The sequence below is a fragment of the Mercenaria mercenaria genome, chromosome 3, assembly GCF_021730395.1.
Source record: "Mercenaria mercenaria strain notata chromosome 3, MADL_Memer_1, whole genome shotgun sequence".
NCBI classification, from domain to species: domain Eukaryota; kingdom Metazoa; phylum Mollusca; class Bivalvia; order Venerida; family Veneridae; genus Mercenaria; species Mercenaria mercenaria.
This window is the reverse complement of record NC_069363.1, coordinates 50,658,105-50,677,581: the sequence shown is the minus strand read 5'-3', so window position 1 is coordinate 50,677,581 and position 19,477 is coordinate 50,658,105. Positions and strand designations below refer to the sequence as shown.

The following is a 19,477-nucleotide window of genomic DNA, read 5'->3' as shown; positions in this document are numbered from 1 at the left end:
GACGCGAGAGATATGACCTTTGTGTCTTATAATTCTGGTGGTGATTTGGACTAATTATTTTAAGTTTGAATCAAATCATGTAGTGAAAATGCATCAAAAATAACATAAAATTCTAAGTAAAATGGGAGCATAATTCATGAAGAAATGGTGTCAGAGTTATGGATCTTGTGTCATGTCATATGAGTGATGATGTGAAACAATTATTTTAAATTCAGACAAATCCATTTAGTAATAACAGAGGCAGAATGAAAGTGCACCAAAACTTTGACGTGAAATTCTAAGTAAAAATGTGAAATATAAAAAAAATCATGCAATATTGGTGCAGGAGTTATGGCACTAGTGTCATATGATGTGGTTATGATGAGGAATAAGTGTTTTAAATTTGGAGCAATTCCATCGATAAAGTGAAAGAGCATCAAAACCTTAACCAAGGTGTGGACGCGGGACGGACGCCGACGCCGGACCGAGTAGGATAGCTCTCCATATACTTTGGATAGTCGAGCTAAAAATGAAAAACTGTTGACGTGACTGCCATTATGCTCCGGGGATTCCAACCATTTTAATATGACACATATCAGTTAAAAGCTGATAATTGTAAGGGGATTATCGATCTGTGTATTATAATGAGTTCTGGTGGATCAACCGTGTTTGGGAATTAGAGGGTGGGATTTTACATTTTACTTAAAAATTTGGTGAACAGGAACACGATTTCAAGAATAATAACTTTCCATTCTAGTTATTTTGAGTAGAAACACATTTCAAGTACGGATGATTACGAATGATGTGACAACCTTTGAAGATTTATATGAATTCTGCGAGAAATTAGATAAGAATATACCGACTGATACCTACCAAAATCATTAATATGATTCCTAAAAACAAACAATCGCACAAGTTACACGCGATTTTTATACATTTACGGTGAACGGAAAAAAATGAATCGACGCCGAGTTAAAAAAAAGGGTGTAAACAAGAGGAGAAACAAATACCTAAGTACATTGTTGGAGGCAGTGCGTATGGGGTTGGTAACAGATACAGCAAAATCTACTATGGATTAGATTGCATTTTTGATGCTACAAAAAGAGGTTATTATGAAAGGAACAAGACGCAGATACCAGATGTCAGTCTGCGCAGAAATACATATACGTCCCTGGCAAAACATTTCAAAAATAAAAATCATGCATTAATAGCACGCAGTTTGCCTTGTTTGCAACCGATTTTTCTCCCGTCAATATATGGGCGGGTCCAGAAAAAAGTAGTTTTTATGCACGAATGTAGTTCATTGGTAACATGCTTTAGATTAACAAAAACATATAATTATAAAATGTAAGGGCTATGCACTGCATTTCGGGCGCATCCATCTCGGTACACGCGCTTTTAATGGTTCTCAAGATTAACGCGGAGACATCCATGAGACACGCTCACTATCCGCGCTTTGCATTTGACAAGGCTTTGCCTTTTTATAAGATACATTCCATTTTTTGCGTGCTGTGCAACTGCAAGCCTAGCAGGGCGATTATCAATGTAATACCCGTATAACTGCCCACATGCTTTCTGGATCCCATTTTTACCTGCTGTTACAATTTTCTATATATTGTAGAGTTACTGCTGCGGCATTTTCACATTTATAATTATTACATTATTATTTATATTCCTCGTTAAGTTAAATGGTATCGGAAACATCAATATTTTTCCATACACTGACACCTGCATTAATTGTTTTATTTAGTTCAGTATTGTCAATCTTATTCGGGCTATTGAACAAATTCATAATATTTACATTACATTTATAAGTGTAGATATGTATGTGATAAAAAGGTTATTATCTTTTCATCGGGACTATGCACTCGTTCTTTAGCGGAAGAATATTGCGCTCCTAAAGTCGCGCAATATTTCCGTTGCAGAACTCGAGCATATTTCCCGATACAAAGCTAATAACTTACAAATATCAAACAGTGACATCATATAAATTTCCTTATTTTGCAGTTTTGAAGTCACAAAACTACACTGAAATGACAGTGTAGAATTTGTAAACTAGCGAAAAACGTTATGAAGATAGAATATAACAACAAAAACAAGACACCGTTGTTGTCGTAACTCGTCGAAGAAGAACCTCCCACGCTCGAAGCGGACGCTCTACCACTAGGCTATCGAGGCGGTCTTACTGTGCATTTTTTGTAAATGTCAATCAGTTGTAGGGATTCGTTTCCGAGTGGTTACGTTCTATATTATGTATTCTTTTGTAAATGTCAGTCAGTTGTAGGGATTCGTTTGTCGGGACATAAATAATACACGCCACGTTTTGCTCACTATTCAGTGATACTCGAGACCTACGACACAAACCCTTCATTGATGCTCGAAACTCAGGAGACGCCAATCTCAGAAAACGCTTTGGCTACGCCTACTTTCGCCGCGGCACAAACACCTCTTCTGTTCCGGGCACATCCATTTCAAAACAGACTCAGTTCAAAATGTTCTGACGATATCCAGTTTTTCCTAGAAAATTTCAAATTACCAGTATTTTCCAGGGAATACCAGTATTTCCCGGGAATTCCCAGTATTGCATACAAGTATTTACCGGTACTCGTGATTTCTGGGATAGGCCTCTTTCGGCATACTTTATGTTGTGATATTCGAATATACTGCGTGACATACTAAGCAAACGTACATGTATTCAGTGAAACCTGATGCTATTGGCACGTTAGTCAAGGTACATGCACGCTGTATTTGAGACATTGTAAAAAGTCACATCGACACATGCACTTCAATAAGTCGGGCATACTTATTTTGGAACCACCCAGAGACCTCTTTCATGACATACTGGCATGAATTTGAGATCTGACGTCAAGACGAAAATCTGACGAAGCAATATCGTGAAGAGAAGGAAAAAATACGAGTATAAATCGCTGGGGTTCAGACATTCTGGTCTCGGCACACGCTCTTCAGTGATTTTCGGGACATCATACATGCACATCTATTCGCGAGCACTTCAGTCATACTTAAGTCAGTGCGAGCTTTGACATATACACCGTCGATCTATTTGAGATAGCAATATGGGTAATACTTTGTTTTGCGGAACATCGTTATTGTACTTTATAGGTAAAATTTATGAGAAAAGTGAGGTCTATGCACTGGACTTCGGGTACTCCCATCTCGGCACACGTATTTCAATGATTCTCGAGACTCACCACACGCCAGTGATCCTCGATCAATAACCGAGGGTCACGTACATGGACGTAACAGTAAGCGATACTTTCCCGGGATGCCCGCTCACTAGTCTCGACTCCGGAGATATTTTCTCATTGTTACGTGATCCGCAGCCGCATCATAAGCTGGCCACCTGCCGATGCAAAGCCCAATAACAGTCCATCATATGCTTTCCGGACCTCATTGACGCCCTAAGTTACAGATACTTATATACTGTGGAATAAATACTGCGACATGTGTACAGTTTGGAGAATTGAATATATTTGTTAGAAACATGTTATAATAGAAACTGCAGCATAACACTTTCTTCGTACCGACTGCAAAGAAATTTTAAAGATTCAGTCTGCACATATTATATTCTTAAGAGGAAGCGTTTTGCAGAATAAAATGTCACAGAAATGTATTTATAGAAATGATAATTGTCTACTTTAAAAAGGTTTTAGTAATGAATGACTGGTTTCCGGGCATATCGCACAGTTACAAGACCGGGAATAAGACGAACACAATTATCGGCTGCCATATTAGATTCTTTGAGGTGAGCAAATGGATTCTTTGAGGTGAGCAAATTAGAACTTCAAGTTTCTGCATTTTTAAACATCAAGATGGGTTTTTATTTTTAACTATAATTATTATTAAGCGAAATAATACTATTGTAACATAAACAAACATTTAAACTGCTTGTACTATAAATAGACTATATACTGTCTAGTTACCTGTGTGCTTATCAGCATAGCAGAATATTGTGTTTACATTTTATGCTGCAACATATTCTGTTTTCTTCCTATGCGTTGGAATACAAGGGCGAACTGATATTACTATGTTTTTTATCTGTAATAAAAGAAGTGTAATTATACGTTCAAGGTAAATCCGCGATGTGTCTATAAAAACAACGTCGTAACGCTACGTTGGTATAATTTTTTAATTTCTCATCTTCTTTCAGTATGTTTTACAAAAATGTAAAAGGTTTATCGTCCTACATAGTGTTTAGGAAGCGTTTTGCAGAATAAAATGTCACAGAAGTGTATTTATAGAAATGATAATTGTTTACTTTAAAAGTTTTAGTAATGAATGACTGGTTTCCGAGCATATCGCACAGTTACAAGACCGGGAATAAGACGAACACAATTATCGGCTGCCATATTAGATTCTTTGAGGTGAGCAAATAGATTCTTTGAGGTGAGCAAATTAGAACTTCAAGTTTCTACATAGATAAACATCAAGATGGGTATTTATTTTTAACTATAATTATTATTAAGCGAAATAATACTATTGTAACATAAACAAACATTTAAACTGCTTGTACTATAAATAGACTATATACTGTCTAGTTACCTGTGTGCTTATCAGCATAGCAGAATATTGTGTTTACATTTTATGCTGCAACATATTCTGTTTTCTTCCTATGCGTTGGAATACAAGGGCGAACTGATATTACTATGTTTTTTATCTGTAATAAAAGAAGTGTAATTATACGTTCAAGGTAAATCCGCGATGTGTCTATAAAAACAACGTCGTAACGCTACGTTGGTATAATTTTTTAATTTCTCATCTTCTTTCAGTATGTTTTACAAAAATGTAAAAGGTTTATCGTCGTACATAGTGTTGTAACAGGAAAGGTTTGTATATATATTTCAATACATTTATGTTTTCATTCCATTTATCAATTTTATAATTACAGATCCTTTGGGAAACTGACTTATATTCAAGATGGCAACAGTACAATCTAATACACGAAAACGCGTATACTATTACCGTCTTCAAACCCTCTTAATTGATGGCGGAACAGAAGTTATTAGAAATGTCTTTGATCAGAAGATCAACATACCTTTGACTGTCCACCTAACCAATAATCACACCACCATCTTACAACTGAAGAAAAAACGCATTATTAACCAAAAGCAGTATGATACGTTGTTCTCGGCACCTGTTCTTCCAAAGCCACTAACGTCTGCAGACCTAGACATTACGATGTTGACCTGTTTGTTACAACATACATGTGGTCTTCTAAAAAGTACACCAAACAGTGTCTGGTTTTCAACTCCTGCCCAGAATGACACATCGCTTGAAGCTGAAATTGTCAGAATGAGACATTTTCGAAATGAGGTAAATGTTTTATGCTTTTTCAAATATGACCACTCTGATAAAGCTGGGAATTTTAAGCGACATTTTTTTTCTCATTCGTAGTGACAAGGAAGGGAACTACTTTCGGACTATATGGTGCACGTAAAAGTATCAATATTTGCATAAGTGGAAAGGTGGTCAAAAGATTAACATTTGTCGGAATGACTTAAATATAAAATCAAATTTGTACAAAATATATTTTCTGGAGAGACCATTATATAATAAAAGTGGCCAAATTGAATTTTTTAAATTGAAAGAAATTTCCCTATTAAAATGAACGCAGTGAAATTATTATGTTATGGTAAGTCATAATAAGATCAGTTAAGTTTTTCAAATGTTGTTTTCTGTTTTATAATTTTATTCACCCGATTCCTATATAACTGGATGAGGAAAGTTAATTTTACTATCCAAAATGAAATAAGGAAGCCACTGCAAATTCCACAGGCTATTTCTGAGGCACGCGCGCTAAAAATTGTTCCTTAAAGATTGTTTCATACCTTTGTCCATTGTTTTCAAGAAAAAATGAGGTTTAAGTTTATGTCCGTATCACCAAAGTCTTAAAATGCTTCTATTACAGCTTGCACACAAAAAGTCTATCCCGCTTTTACAGCAGTATTTCAGTGCTATGTGGAGCGAAATTGAGACGGTAACTGTTCATTTTTTTATGAATCAAAATATATAGAACTATAAGGAAGGCGTATGCGAGAATATTGTGTTAAATACTATCTGTTTTTTACATAAGTGTATGGCATACATTTTATGTCTGACCATACGTTTTTTATATTTTCTGTTTTTTAATAATTGCTAATATAAAAAATGAAAATATTGATATATGTAACTAGAACTAAAATGCAGAATGTCTAAAGGCGGAGAAGTTGTTAAAAGTTACTTTTTAAATACAATGCACTGTGTATTTATTGCTGTCGTAAGATGATACTGAAATTCTAGTTTCTTTTTATATTTCTCAGGTACTTTTAAGATTAAATGGTAGTACTACAAATAGCATTTCAAATCTGCAAGCAACAATAAATGCGTTTAAAACTGGCACTGTTGATGAAGAATCCCAAGAGCGAAATGATCAACTACTTGAAGACTGGGGAGAGATGGATAAAACTGTACTGGCGGGATTGGAAGAAGTTACCCAAATGTTGCACGACGAGAGATGCAGGACTACGGCAGTTGTAAAGGAGGTGACTGAAATACGTGGTAAGGAGAAGCATAACATATTGCAATTACCTAAGTAAATTATAGATATAGGTGTTAACCTCTTTACAGAGTACTCTTTACAGAGTAATATTAGAATATTAGAATAGGTAAAGTTTGATCTGCTTACATGCATATATCTGACAAAATGTTCTTGATCCTTTACGGTTCTCTGAGCGTTGTTTTCCATAATTTACTCTGCTTTTCCTCCGTTTCTCGGATCCTTTACTAATTTCTTTTTGAATCGTAGCAATACCAGATTTATAAAACAAGGTCACATGTGGCATTCTTAAGAACACAACTATTGATTTGAAATAAAATTGGTAATTAAATGTCACTTCTAACCTAAGAACAAAATCTATGGTCCCTTTGGTTCTTTATTCCCTGTGTACTTGATTGATATAATAACAAATTTGTATCTTTTTATTACAGAAAATATCCAGGCAATTCAACATAAAGTATCGCCAAGACTGGAAAGCCTTAAAGGTAATATGCTTAAACTGCCCTTCATTGTTATGACATCTAACATCACAGGATTCCACATAAGTGGAAACCTATTTTAGTAACACAAATGTATATTAGAAATACGCTCTAAAAAGCTAAATGTACGTTGCAGTTACATATATCACTAGGGATTGCTGTTGGAACACACTTCCTATGCGCAATATTGCATCCGGTAAAATAAAATTATCTCAGAGGATGATGTAGCGCCTGTTAACAAACAGCCAACCTCTAGAATATCAAGGGTTAATATAGTACATAGTAGACAAAATGTAATCACTTTAAAGGAAGCCATGAAAATGTTGCAAAATGGCAAAATGTCTGTGTTATACTCTATATGTTAAATAATTGAATCATCATTTTTCAGTTGTTTCACAGCGATATTTCAACAAGGTAAAAGAAAGGAAAGACCTGTTTGTAAAAACGGACGTTTACCAACTAGCATTGAAACGATTTAACACATCCGGGATTGCTATTTTAAGCGGCTATGCAGGAGAAGGAAAAACCACAGTTGCATCACAAATGCTTCTTGAAACATGTCCGGTGAATAAAATCCTCAAACTGTCAACTCCGAAAGATTGGAAACAACTGAATGTCAAAGACAAAGACTGGAATGGAATATTCATTGACGACATCTTCGGATCTGACGCATTTGATCCAGAAAAAATGAAAGGCTGGAAACCATATTTAGATGAACTCCAAGCTGAAGCACATGGATTGAATTTGTTAGTAGTTATAACAACACGTCAGAATATTCTAAACGAAGCAAAGGATCATCGTACTTTGGATCTTTTTAAAGAAGAAAATGTCACAATTCTCTCTTCTTCAGATCTTTCAAAAGAGGAGAAAAAGAATATCCTATGGCTTCATTTACAAACGAACAAAAGAGAGTGTCCTCCATCAAGTCTCAATTCGTGTGTTTCCCGATGGAAAGATGACGAGTGTAAAGTAGGGTTTCCAGAATGTGCAGTCATGTTTGCTCAAAATGACACACTGTTTAGAAAGGGTGCTGAATTTTTTGCTGCACCATTCGAATTTTTCCGCAAGTGCCTTTCAGAACTTTCGAAAAATGAGGATGAGTTTATGATACTTGTACTTTTGTGGACGAAATCATCTAGAAAATTGTCAAAATTTGACCTAGAGCCAACACATATTCACTCGCTGTTAGAAATAGCTGCAGAACTCAATTATCCACTGGAAGAGAAGTCAAGGACTTTACGAAAAACTCTTGACCACCATAAAGGTGGCTTTCTGAGCCTTACCGATAGGAAAGACGAATACACATTTAGCCACAGCGTTATTGGCGATGTTGTTGGGCTTGTTACTGGCGAAGAATACCCGGATGTAGCAATAAAATACGGACCAAAAAGCTTCGTTTTGAATTATGTTCAAACGAGAAGCAGCGACAGTAAAAATTGTATTCTTGTAGACGACAGAAGATACTCTGTTCTCAGCAAAAGGTTGAATCAGCTACTTTTTGAGAAGAAAGAAAGGTCATCAGAGTTAGATAGCACACTGAAAAAACCCACAATAAACAACAAAGGAATAGAAAATACACGTATATCGCAGTCAAATCCAGATGTTTCAGTTCTTGAGCACGAAGCATTCAACAATGAAACGTTTGTTCGAGAGCATATAGACCCTACAAATGGAAACGATATTGTGACAACGCCAATTTTAGAAGTTTATAAACATTTTCGCAATCCTTACTGCATTGTATTCGAAAACGGTCATATGGGCATGTGTATGCCAGCATTTTATCTGGCAAGGAAAAATGAAATAATGGTCACTGAATGCATTAAACGTAATATGCTGACAGACAGAGAAAAATATATAGCACTGCTGTTCGCTACACGCGACAATAATGAAATGATGGTCCGAAAGCTGATAGAAGCAGGTGCAAAAGTGAATGAAGACGCCTTGCATATTGCTACGGTCAATCAAAATATTGGGATCATGAAACTCCTGTTACACCATTTTTCTCAACTCAATGCAACCAATAATCATATACAGAAAAGAAATTCCCAACTAATCACCGCGACCAAGAGACATTCCCTAAAAGCTGTCACCTGTTTGCTCCAAAGTGATGTAGACGTAAATTACACAAATGAAGATGGCCTTTCCGCGCTTGATAAGGCTGTTATTTGCAAAAATGTTGCCATATGTGAGACTCTGGTTAAAAAGGGATGCAAACTTGATGAAAAAAGTGGAAAATTCAAACGCACACCTCTACACAAGGCAGTCGATTTGGGATGTTTCGATATTGTGAAATTGCTATTGAATGCCGGCTCCTCAGTGGATACCACAGATCATCGCGGAGAATACCCTATACATTCCGCAGCTATTCGAGGCCATACAGAAATCGTCCGAACTTTGCTTGACAAGGATAGGACTCTGGCAGTTAAGCCATTCAGTTTTCGCGGAAAAGTTTATTACAAAAATTCGACTCTTTTCCATTACGCTGTATGGAAGGAAGACGAAATATTGCTCAATCTTCTCAAAGAATTTGAAATAGATTCAAATATCCAGGATGGTTATGGTAGAACGCCTTTATACCTAGCGACTTACTATAACAAACCAAAATTTGTTGAACTTATGATAGATAAAGCAAATGTGAAAATTGCGGATCGGAATGGATCCACACCATTACATGCAGCCGCTTTCAAAATGTTTCCAGAACTTGTTGAATTATTGTGCAGGTTCTATACAGACATTCGGATGGTCGACCGAAACGGAAACACAGTGTTTCATGTGTTGAAGAATTCGAGCGAAAATGCAAGTAGCATCAAAGGAAATACTTGTTGTGACATTCGTGAAAACCTTTCAAAATGCGTGAAGATACTTTTAGAAAAGGACGCAGAATTTGAATACGCGCTCAGACGAATGAAAAACAAAAAAGGGATAATTGTCTCTGTGGAATGTGAGAATGGTGTATATTCCCTTACATATTACCGAGGAAATATTTAACAATAAACAGAAGAAGTGGAAACAACAGGCCGCCCAACACGACAAATATGAAAATGTTGCCGGCTCGGTTTCATTTAGCCTGTTCAAGTCCGCCTATAATTAAACATACTATACAAATTCTACGAATGGTACGTTTTCAAGGAAGCGTATTTGGTCTGAAAGGAAGAATTAAAAAATTTGCAAAGTTTTACCGAGACTTTTAATTGGCAGAATTAGCATGTCCCCCTAATTGCAGCAGACGATGTTAGAAATGCCAAGGTCAGTTCTAAAATAAAATATGCTGGGATTTACAGACCACCAAAAGGAAGTTGCACTAATAATTATTCCATACAGAGATCGTCCCAAACGTTTGGATATACCGGAACTTGTTTATCATCTGCATAACACGCTGCAGCGTCAACTAGTGCATTATGGGTTATATGTTGTAGAAACGGCCTTATCCGTGCAGTTCAATAGTGGCCATTTTAGCAAATGCACGTTTCCTTACAGCAAGGAGTATAAACAATTACACGTGCTACATCATACATGACGTTGATCTCGTGCCGAATAATGACCGTAATTTATACAAATGTAGCAAAGCTGGAAAAAAAGGCAATCTGTCTCGAGTAACGCGTTACGTTTCTCAATCTTCAAAGTAAAACTCAGTTAAAACAACTAATTCTCATGTGTTTTCTATATATAGTCTAACAGTAATTTCTTCAGGTATTAGGCCCATAATAGAGTACCTCCTTTTTGAAGAGTATTCAATTCCTACCATAAAACTACTTTGACTGCAATTTTCATAGGGGCGTAGGTTCAAGTCCCACTGGCACCAAATTTTTTCCCCCTAATTTTTTTTTTTCTAGTAAGGTTTTACTTCTTTCAAAACTTATTATTGATTTAGTGTACAAAAGTGGAAAAAAAATTGATAAGCGATTTCTTGATGTTCTAAGTGAATTTAACTATGAAACAGAAGGTGTAGAGTTAGACATTTTTAAAACTACTGAGTTACATGCGGTAAAAGTTCTCTATTTTGCCTTCATTCTTTAGATTACGTATTGTGGAAGAAATGTAGGTAGGGTTTACTTCTGCCCTAAGGTTATTTTTGAATGAAGTGAGCAAAATTCAAAACAGACCCGCAGGATTCGACCTTAATTTTTCAATGTTGGAGTTAGAATTCTGTCTCATTAAATCTGTTTACTTGAGGCACCCTAGAAAAAATGATATTGACAGCTTTATTTTAAATTTTATGATTGTTTACCAATAGTTTGATGTTTCTTTTATAAAAAGATAATGGTATAATGAATTCTCTGCAAACGTTTTGGATAAAGGCCATCACTTTGAAATTTGTCTCTACTTGAGCTTTAGGAAATACCATAAATTATACAAAATTTATAAAGAACGGCACGGTAAAAGTTTTTAAAAATTTGCAACACAGTGCGAAGCACGGCCAACTGTAAGAATATACCAAGCAAATGCCATTTTTTAAACATTACTATTAGGGGTCTAATACCTTAAGAAATATATTCTCTTTTTATTTTGTTATCGTATGATCTAGAGGCCAATACCTCCAATTACATAATAGGATGGGTGTGACATTAAGATATACAGGAAATTGTATCTAAATATATAATTTGGGAATATCAAATTGTTCTTAAAATAGAAATTACATTAGCGATTGTGCTTTATTCCCAAAAAATCAATACAAAAAAGTATGTATGATTAATAATAGGTAAGAATTTAAAATTCAATATTATCATTTTTCAACTATTAGGAAACAGAGCTGTAAGCGGTAGAATTAATTGACTTGGCAATGTAGTTGTTGTTGTTACTGCTGTTGCTGATGTTACGCTGATGATAATGACAAGATATGTTAATAAAATATCACGACAGCGATATTGTTAGTTCTGAGAAAGTTATATGACTCGCTGTTGATTGATTAGGTGATACGTGTGGTATTGCTGTTCTACTACTGCTGAAAATGTTTTTGTTATTGTTGTTGTTGATGATGATGATGATGATGATGGTGAAAGGGATGCCGCTGATGAGGATCGTAAGGATAAGGACCTTGATAAAAATCTGATGACTAGCCTGTTGCTGATGATGATGTTGACGATCTTCAATTATTAAAATACTAGATACGAGATATGATTTCTGTTTACGATGTAGTGTTGCTAATTGCCCTGTTATTGATGATAGAATTGTTTGAATTAATGATAATAAAACAAAGCATATTTTAACATATCAAATAATCGAATAATGAATATCTATAAATCGTTTTGAGATTTGATGTTTGAGATACAATAAAATGAATTCATGTTGCCCGTAAATGAATTTTGGATAATAAATAGTAAAACGGTGAATTTTTCTATTCTTTTTTTAATTTAAGGCATTACATGATTATTCCCAATTTAAGAACATGTATATATTATAATCTTTAAATATCTATGCTAAAATTAGATGGATCTATAAAAAGTTATAACCGATTCTATGAGATTTTTCTGATGATGAAAGAACACGTATCTTCTGTTTCAACTATAGTAAAAACAATTGATATCAATCACTCCAGTTTTTTCGCAAGATCAGGTCAGAATAGTTTATTTACGGATACAGTCCCATGGGCAGCAGACCAAACATAAACAACGGACATTGTATGATCTTGAGCACATTGTGTTTGGGTGAGTTAAAAAGTAGAATTTTTAATCACATCTTTAGATTTTTTTAAACTATATAATTAAGGAGAATTCTCCATCTGTATACTTGACATTTGTAGACACTAAATAAATACTGTAACACTAAGGGATTTAATCATATGCCGAGCGAGGAGCGTCTCTAAACTGCGACACGGGAAACCCAAGGAATATCTATATATATAATGTGGAAAACATCAATTCTATAAATAGAAACTATATTTGCGATGCAAATAAATAAATTAGCATAAATGAGTTGTTTATTGAATAAACATGCTATATCATAGTACTGTTGAAAAATTACAATGGTCGGGATTGATAGACTCAAATTGACATAGATGTAGAGTTGATTGTCTGATACTACTGCTACTGCTGATGATGATGATGACCAAATATTTTAATAAAAGATCAGTATTAAGACAGCGGTATTGTTCTGAAAAAGATTTGGTGATAGTAATGTTATTGTTAATGATGATGATGATGAAAATGATGATGAAGTTACTAATGATAGTGCCACTAATGATGATCGTTGGCATAAGAAAAAAATAGTATCCTTCATTTGATAACAAGACTTCTGCTGCTGCTGCTGACGGTGGTGACGTTAATCAATTCTTTTATGATGATGATGATGTTGTTAGTGTTGGTGATGATGTACAATTAGAAATAAATTACTGGGTAATATGTAGATGATAATGACACCTTTCTGTATACATATTAAAGATGGTCTTCGTTTTGTTGATGGCGTTGTTGATGACGTTTATGAATGTTACTATAAAACTCTTAGTATACTAATGGGTACTATTATAATGTTGACATTTTTATATTCATCATGATGTTTTGTCATATAACTGCTCTTTTGCTGTTCGATGATTATGAGTATTGCGAAAAAACATAAATGTGTTGAAAAAATGTCTATTTCAACAAATTTCGTATGTTCATCCATGTTAGATATGTCATGTTATTAGTTAGTTACAAGGGAATGATATTAAACTATTGCATTTTTCTTCCAGTCTGAGACACCTGCAGTAAATGTGGTATTTGCGAACAAAATAACAATCACCATTCGAAAGTACCATGCCTTTCATTGGGCTGGGAAAAGCTCTGTGGCATCAGACAGCAACTTATAATATGTGTTTGTATCAGAGCAGTTAAAAATATTAGGAAACGGGCATCTGTTTTATATCTATGGAAGTCGCCATCCTATATACCAGGCTTTGGTCATATTTCTCTTCTTCTCTCAAATGGGGTATACATAAGCTTTTATCCGATGGAACAGTCGAGCATTCGTGTAATGCTAAATGATACCTGCACTGCTAAGTTTAACGGAAGTTTGGCTGAAGAGAAAGAAGACATCAAGCGAGAACCGGTAAAAGAGACTCTAATTGTTGGACTTGATGTTGATGCTGTTACACGTTGGTGGATCAGTTTTGTTACAGGAAAACCAAAGTATGATCTTCGGACGCAAAACTGTGCAACAGTTGTATTTACAGCGCTTTGTAAAGGTTCAGATTGTTCAAAATACCAGCAATTGTGAAAAAACTCCCAAACTGGTTTTCCAGTAGGTACAGAAAGGATACCACGAGAGAAAGAAGATATCATGCGGTAAAGCATGCATGTGTTGTCTTGAAGCATTGCCCTATAAAGCTTTATGCTGCACGTGAAGACATTCGTATAAACTGCTCAAAAGGAAACCTTTTAGTAGAATGTTCAATTTGTGTTATACGGAAAGGAAAAGCAAAGAATAATTCTGATGCCCCAAAGTTCGACCTAAGGCAAAACTCAATCCAAGGATCAAAAAGCCTATTTTTATAAAATTTTGATATACCTCTGACAATCAAGAATATGTACCTCATCTGTCTCATTTTGACATTCGGTTATAAATTGAGTAATAAACATACTGTGCTTCGATCTTGCAACTATTCTTGCAAATTATAACATGTTCTGTACTCAGAATAGACTTTGATCGGTACTTCAGACATGTTTAAATGAGGAAATACATCTCATATGACAAGGCATTAATAGATGTGGATGTTAGTTTTTTACAATAAGGTTTGATATTAAATGGTTTCACGCGTAATACTGTTTGATATTTGAAATCTTTTATAACCAACCGCCACGGCCTTTTTCAGATAATAGTTTATGATAAATTCGTAGATATTGTTCTTACATTTATAGATATTGGTGATACAAATATAAAATACTGGGAAAACTGAGGGCTGCCAAAGGCAAGTTCTTTCATTATATGGTGTATAAGCAATTAATATGTCAACAAAAAAAAACCCAAAAGAAAACAGGAAAATATTACCATTAAAACCGCATTCTACAAAAACACGTGACATATTAATTTATAGATACTGGTGTTACGTCTGTAAATAGTTTTGATACATCGGTACATATAATTATACTACATGTGCTTTTAATTACTTTTTACTTTAACATGTTCTTCATTGGTATACAAATGATGTTTTAAATGACTTTTTTGTCTTCTAGTGTCATGATTTGAATGGCATTGAGTGAAGTATAATAAAATACAGTCACGAACGGAGCGTATAACGTTTAAAGAGTTTAATTATCATGCATTTTCCCCGTGATATTTATAGAAAAGTTTTCACGATATGCAGAAAATACCGACATAATAGTTTGCCTTTTTAAAACTGTTTGGCTTTTATTCTCTGAACCTGAAGATTGGTAAACAAAAGGCTTGGTATAGTGTATCTATACATTTTCTGGTTCTCTGGAATCATATATAATTAAATTTATGTCATTAGCGAAAGAAATAATTTTGCAAAATCCATGACTTACCGAAGTACACAGAAATATAATACTAAGTAAATACATTGTATACCAAACATCAGAAGATCCTTTCTAGCTGCTATACCTACATTTTGAACTTTATCACATCTCTATCATTACTAAAACTAATCTTTGCACAATTTTGACTATGCAGAAAAAAATTATTATATAAAATAATGATAATTTCTACATTGTTTTCACATTTAATCTTGGCAGTTCAAGTATCCATGTAGTATTGGTTTACCATTTCATCACTTATAGTATCGAATGTGTTCATAATTTTTACCAGTATATTTATAACCAGTTTCTCAGATTTAGACATTTATGAAACTGAATATGCTGTGTATTATATAAATTATATTAAGGCATGTTGTCAATTACAATACAACAAGTATGATGTATACAAAATGATGTGTTCAGTTTGGCATAATATTCATTAGTACTGTATACGAATAACATCCATCTAGAGAATGGCATTTTATTAAACTGTGTAAAATTGTTAATTAACCTTTAGCCTGCTGGGGGCAAGTGATTCTGCCTTTGCGACAAGTGTAGACCAATATCCGTGCAGGCAGATCATGGTCAGTCAGTAAATTTTCAGTGAACATCCATTCAAAGAGTAAATGGTATTGCTCAAATTGAATGATGGACGAGTCCATTTTAGAAATCTAGCAGGCTAAGGGTTAATATATACGGGCATTAAATAAAGTAGCCTAAAGGTAATTTTCATTGCAACTGCTCAAAGAAAACGTGCTTTACCTGACTGTAAACTTAAGCTTAACTACAAAGATATTTTACTTGGACAAAGTTCAGGCGAAAAACTTCTTGGCATATATTTTCAAGATAATCTTAAGTGGGATACTCATATTAAACATGTTTGCAAAAAAGTAGCATCATATATTTGGCTACTGTATAGAATCAGAGATTTTTAACAGTATCATATCGAACTTTGTTTTATAAAGCATATATTCAACCGCACTTGGATTATTGTGCTATTATTTGGGGAAAAAACGTCTATAATTAACACAAACAAAATTATAAGACTACAAAAACGAGCCTGTCGCACTATTTTAGGTAACGAATTTCAAGAGTTTGATCAAGCTTTGAAATTACTTAATATTCAAAGATTTGATAAGCGTCTTTTTTTCCAGAAGGCATGCTTTATGTATAAAGTGTCAACTAGCTTACATCCTTCTTATATAAATGAAATGTTTCTGTAAAAGCCACAAACAAACAACACATCCTTAACATTGCGTTCTAATACAAACTTAAATTTTTATATACCAAATACAAACAGTGAAATATTTAAAGGTAGTCTTTTATACTCACGGCCAATTGTATGGAATGGTTTGCCAATAGAAATAAAAACCTCATCTTCATTGTCATGTTTTAAATTTAACTATATAAAATGGATCGATGAATGAATGGATTTTAATGCTAACTACATTTCATGTATTTTTACTTTTATTTTATGCATATATAATTTCTTCTTTGTTTTCTGTTAAATATTTGTTACTATGATCACAATACTGTACATTCTAGTCGTTCATTCTAGTCGTAAGAGGGCCCCATGGATGATTAGCTTTGCTAAATGGGTTACCCTCTTTAAATAAAGAATTTACTTACTTACTTACTTACTTACTTACTTGCCTTATTTTATTACGAGCTTCAAACTGACAATGCAACTCAGGTATGATGTTTTCCTTTATAGAGGGATGTCTTTAAAATTAGATTTAGAGAAAGCAGTTGATAAGAAGACATTAGTATTATTATCCTTTAGATTTGTAGGATACACTACACTAATTCATATCTTCATATAAAGTTTCTTTATATTTGTTAAAATGTGAAGTTTAAAAAAATATCCTTGAACATTGTTCAGTATGTAAGCATATAAATATCACCTTTAAATTGTTAGATGAGGTGTAGTTACTCAGATATAATTTGAAATATTTTACATTTACAAAATTTTTATATAACTAATAAATTAACTCTTAGACTAGCCGCTTGACTGATAATAAAGATATTTCTACATTTATTTTGTTTAATTCAATTTCGTAGAGTCAGAATCGAGTCTGTTCCACAGGAACAATATAAAATTTTCATATGATATTGGACTTAGGATAAAGACTGACTCATACCACTTCATTGAATCATAAAAATATAAAAAGATATATGAGCCGTGCCATGGGAAAACCAACATAGTGGGTGTGCGACCAACATGGATCCAGACCAGCCTGCGCATCCGCGCAGTCTGGTCAGGTTCCATGCTGTTCGCTTTTAAAGCCTATTGGAATTGAAGAAACTGTTAGCGAACAGCATGGATCCTGACCAGACTGCGCGGATGCGCAGGCTGGTCTGGATCCATGCTGGTCGCATACCCACTATGTTGGTTTTCCCATGGCACGGTTCATATCATAGTACAGGTGCTAGTCTAATTAACCCTGTATGTTTTGGTAGAATGATGTTTCATTAGATCGGTGTTATAGGCAGAATAGAAAGAGGATGAACTTTACATAAAGAGCATTTGTTTCAATCTTAAAAGCGCATATCATAATTATAATTCTCGTCTTTTGCCATTTAATGCTATTCATCAGCCTAGAAATATGTATCCTCATTTTGAGAAATACGAAGTTTTGTTTGTAGTCTCTCAGTATGCAGTTTAGTATGCATTGATTATAAAATACTCACATAATTATTGTATTGATAAATTTGATAAACATCAGTGAATTGGTATTTCAATAAGTATACTATTGTGTTGTCTTTTAATCACGTCTCATTTATTTGTAAACAATGTCCGTCACATCTTTTTGTCCTGTACAATGTTGCTCACGTCCGCACTATAAAAATCCTTAATAGCTTTTATTAAGATGTTTCGGCCGGGAGCCTTTATAAAGTCACATGCACAAGTCTTAGATTAGATATTTAACAATTATTCTGGCTAAAAATATACAAGATAAGTTTTGTCATATGGACTGTGATTCCGTATAATGTAAGTTATTATTTGTGATGGGTTTTTGTGAGTGCAGTATATGTCGTAACCGACTTTTTCTTTAACCCTTAACCTGCTATATTTCTATAGTGGACTGGTCCATCTTTCAATTTGGACAGTACCACTTATTACTCAAAGGGATTTTCACTGAAAATTTACTGACTGAATAGCGAACAGTGCAGACCATGATCAGACTGCACGGACGTGCAGGCTGATCTTGGTCTGCACTGGTCGCAAAGGCAGAATCATCTGCCGCCAGCAGGCTAAGGGTTAAGGTTTGCAAAATTTCAAATTTTTATTTTTAATGTCTGATTTGACCCATAATAATGGCATCAGGTTTAACAACACATCAAGAAAAATAAGTTTATGAATTGAAACATGATAGAAATTAAGTTTTGGAAGAGTCAATTTAATGTGTGTAATGATTTGAACTGTTGCGTATCGTTAACGTTTAACGATATTTTCTGCCATTATAACTTGGAAATGTTCATTTAATTTACTAGAAACTTTGTCCTTCTGATAAAAATTTAAAACAGCATTTAAAACAGCACGTTAAAAAAAAGGTTCAAAATATAATCAGTTTGAGTGTTCTTGAGCGCACGCGCATATACGGGAAATATAGCTGTTTACAACAACTGTTGATTTTTTTTTCAAGATTCTTCAGAAATATGGGATAACGAAAGTGAAGGGATACGTTTTTAGGGACGGAGAGGGGACATAGGACAAATAAATGTATATCCTAACAATATAAAAGCAATACCATTTTTTTCGCCGAGACGTGGGTGCCTGTATTAGGGAGAGCGTTTATACTCGGCTATATGGTATTATATGCATATCTCAAAACATGCACAAGTTCACATTAATAATAGCAACGTCAGTTGATTGGGCTAGATCCACTGAAAACTGTTGCAGGAGTTATCCGGTTTCAAAATACAGAGTTTTGTAAAAACGTAAAGGAATTTAATTGTTGGACCCGGAATGGTTCAAATATATGGCAATATTCGCAAGATCTCACCATCATGATATA

At 34.3% G+C, this 19,477-nt stretch overlaps 1 protein-coding gene across 3 annotated transcripts; it reads left to right on the top strand.

Moving 5' to 3' along the window:
* Window positions 1–4,242: 4,242 nt before the first annotated feature.
* LOC123524892 (uncharacterized) lies at window positions 4,243–17,501 on the top strand. 3 transcript variants are annotated; one of them, XM_053538459.1, is made up of 7 exons: window positions 4,243–4,361; window positions 4,886–5,310; window positions 5,906–5,974; window positions 6,297–6,534; window positions 6,964–7,017; window positions 7,400–12,656; window positions 13,679–17,501. In XM_053538459.1, the coding sequence occupies exons 2-6, from the start codon at window positions 4,915–4,917 to the stop codon at window positions 9,997–9,999; spliced, it is 3,357 nt and encodes a 1,118-aa protein (XP_053394434.1). In that variant the 5' UTR covers window positions 4,243–4,361; window positions 4,886–4,914; the 3' UTR covers window positions 10,000–12,656; window positions 13,679–17,501. The 3 variants fall into 3 exon arrangements, with proteins under 3 accessions (XP_053394434.1, XP_053394435.1, XP_053394433.1); XM_053538460.1 differs by having other exon boundaries at window positions 4,322–4,383; XM_053538458.1 differs by having other exon boundaries at window positions 4,322–4,432.
* The last annotated feature ends 1,976 nt before the right edge of the window (window positions 17,502–19,477 follow it).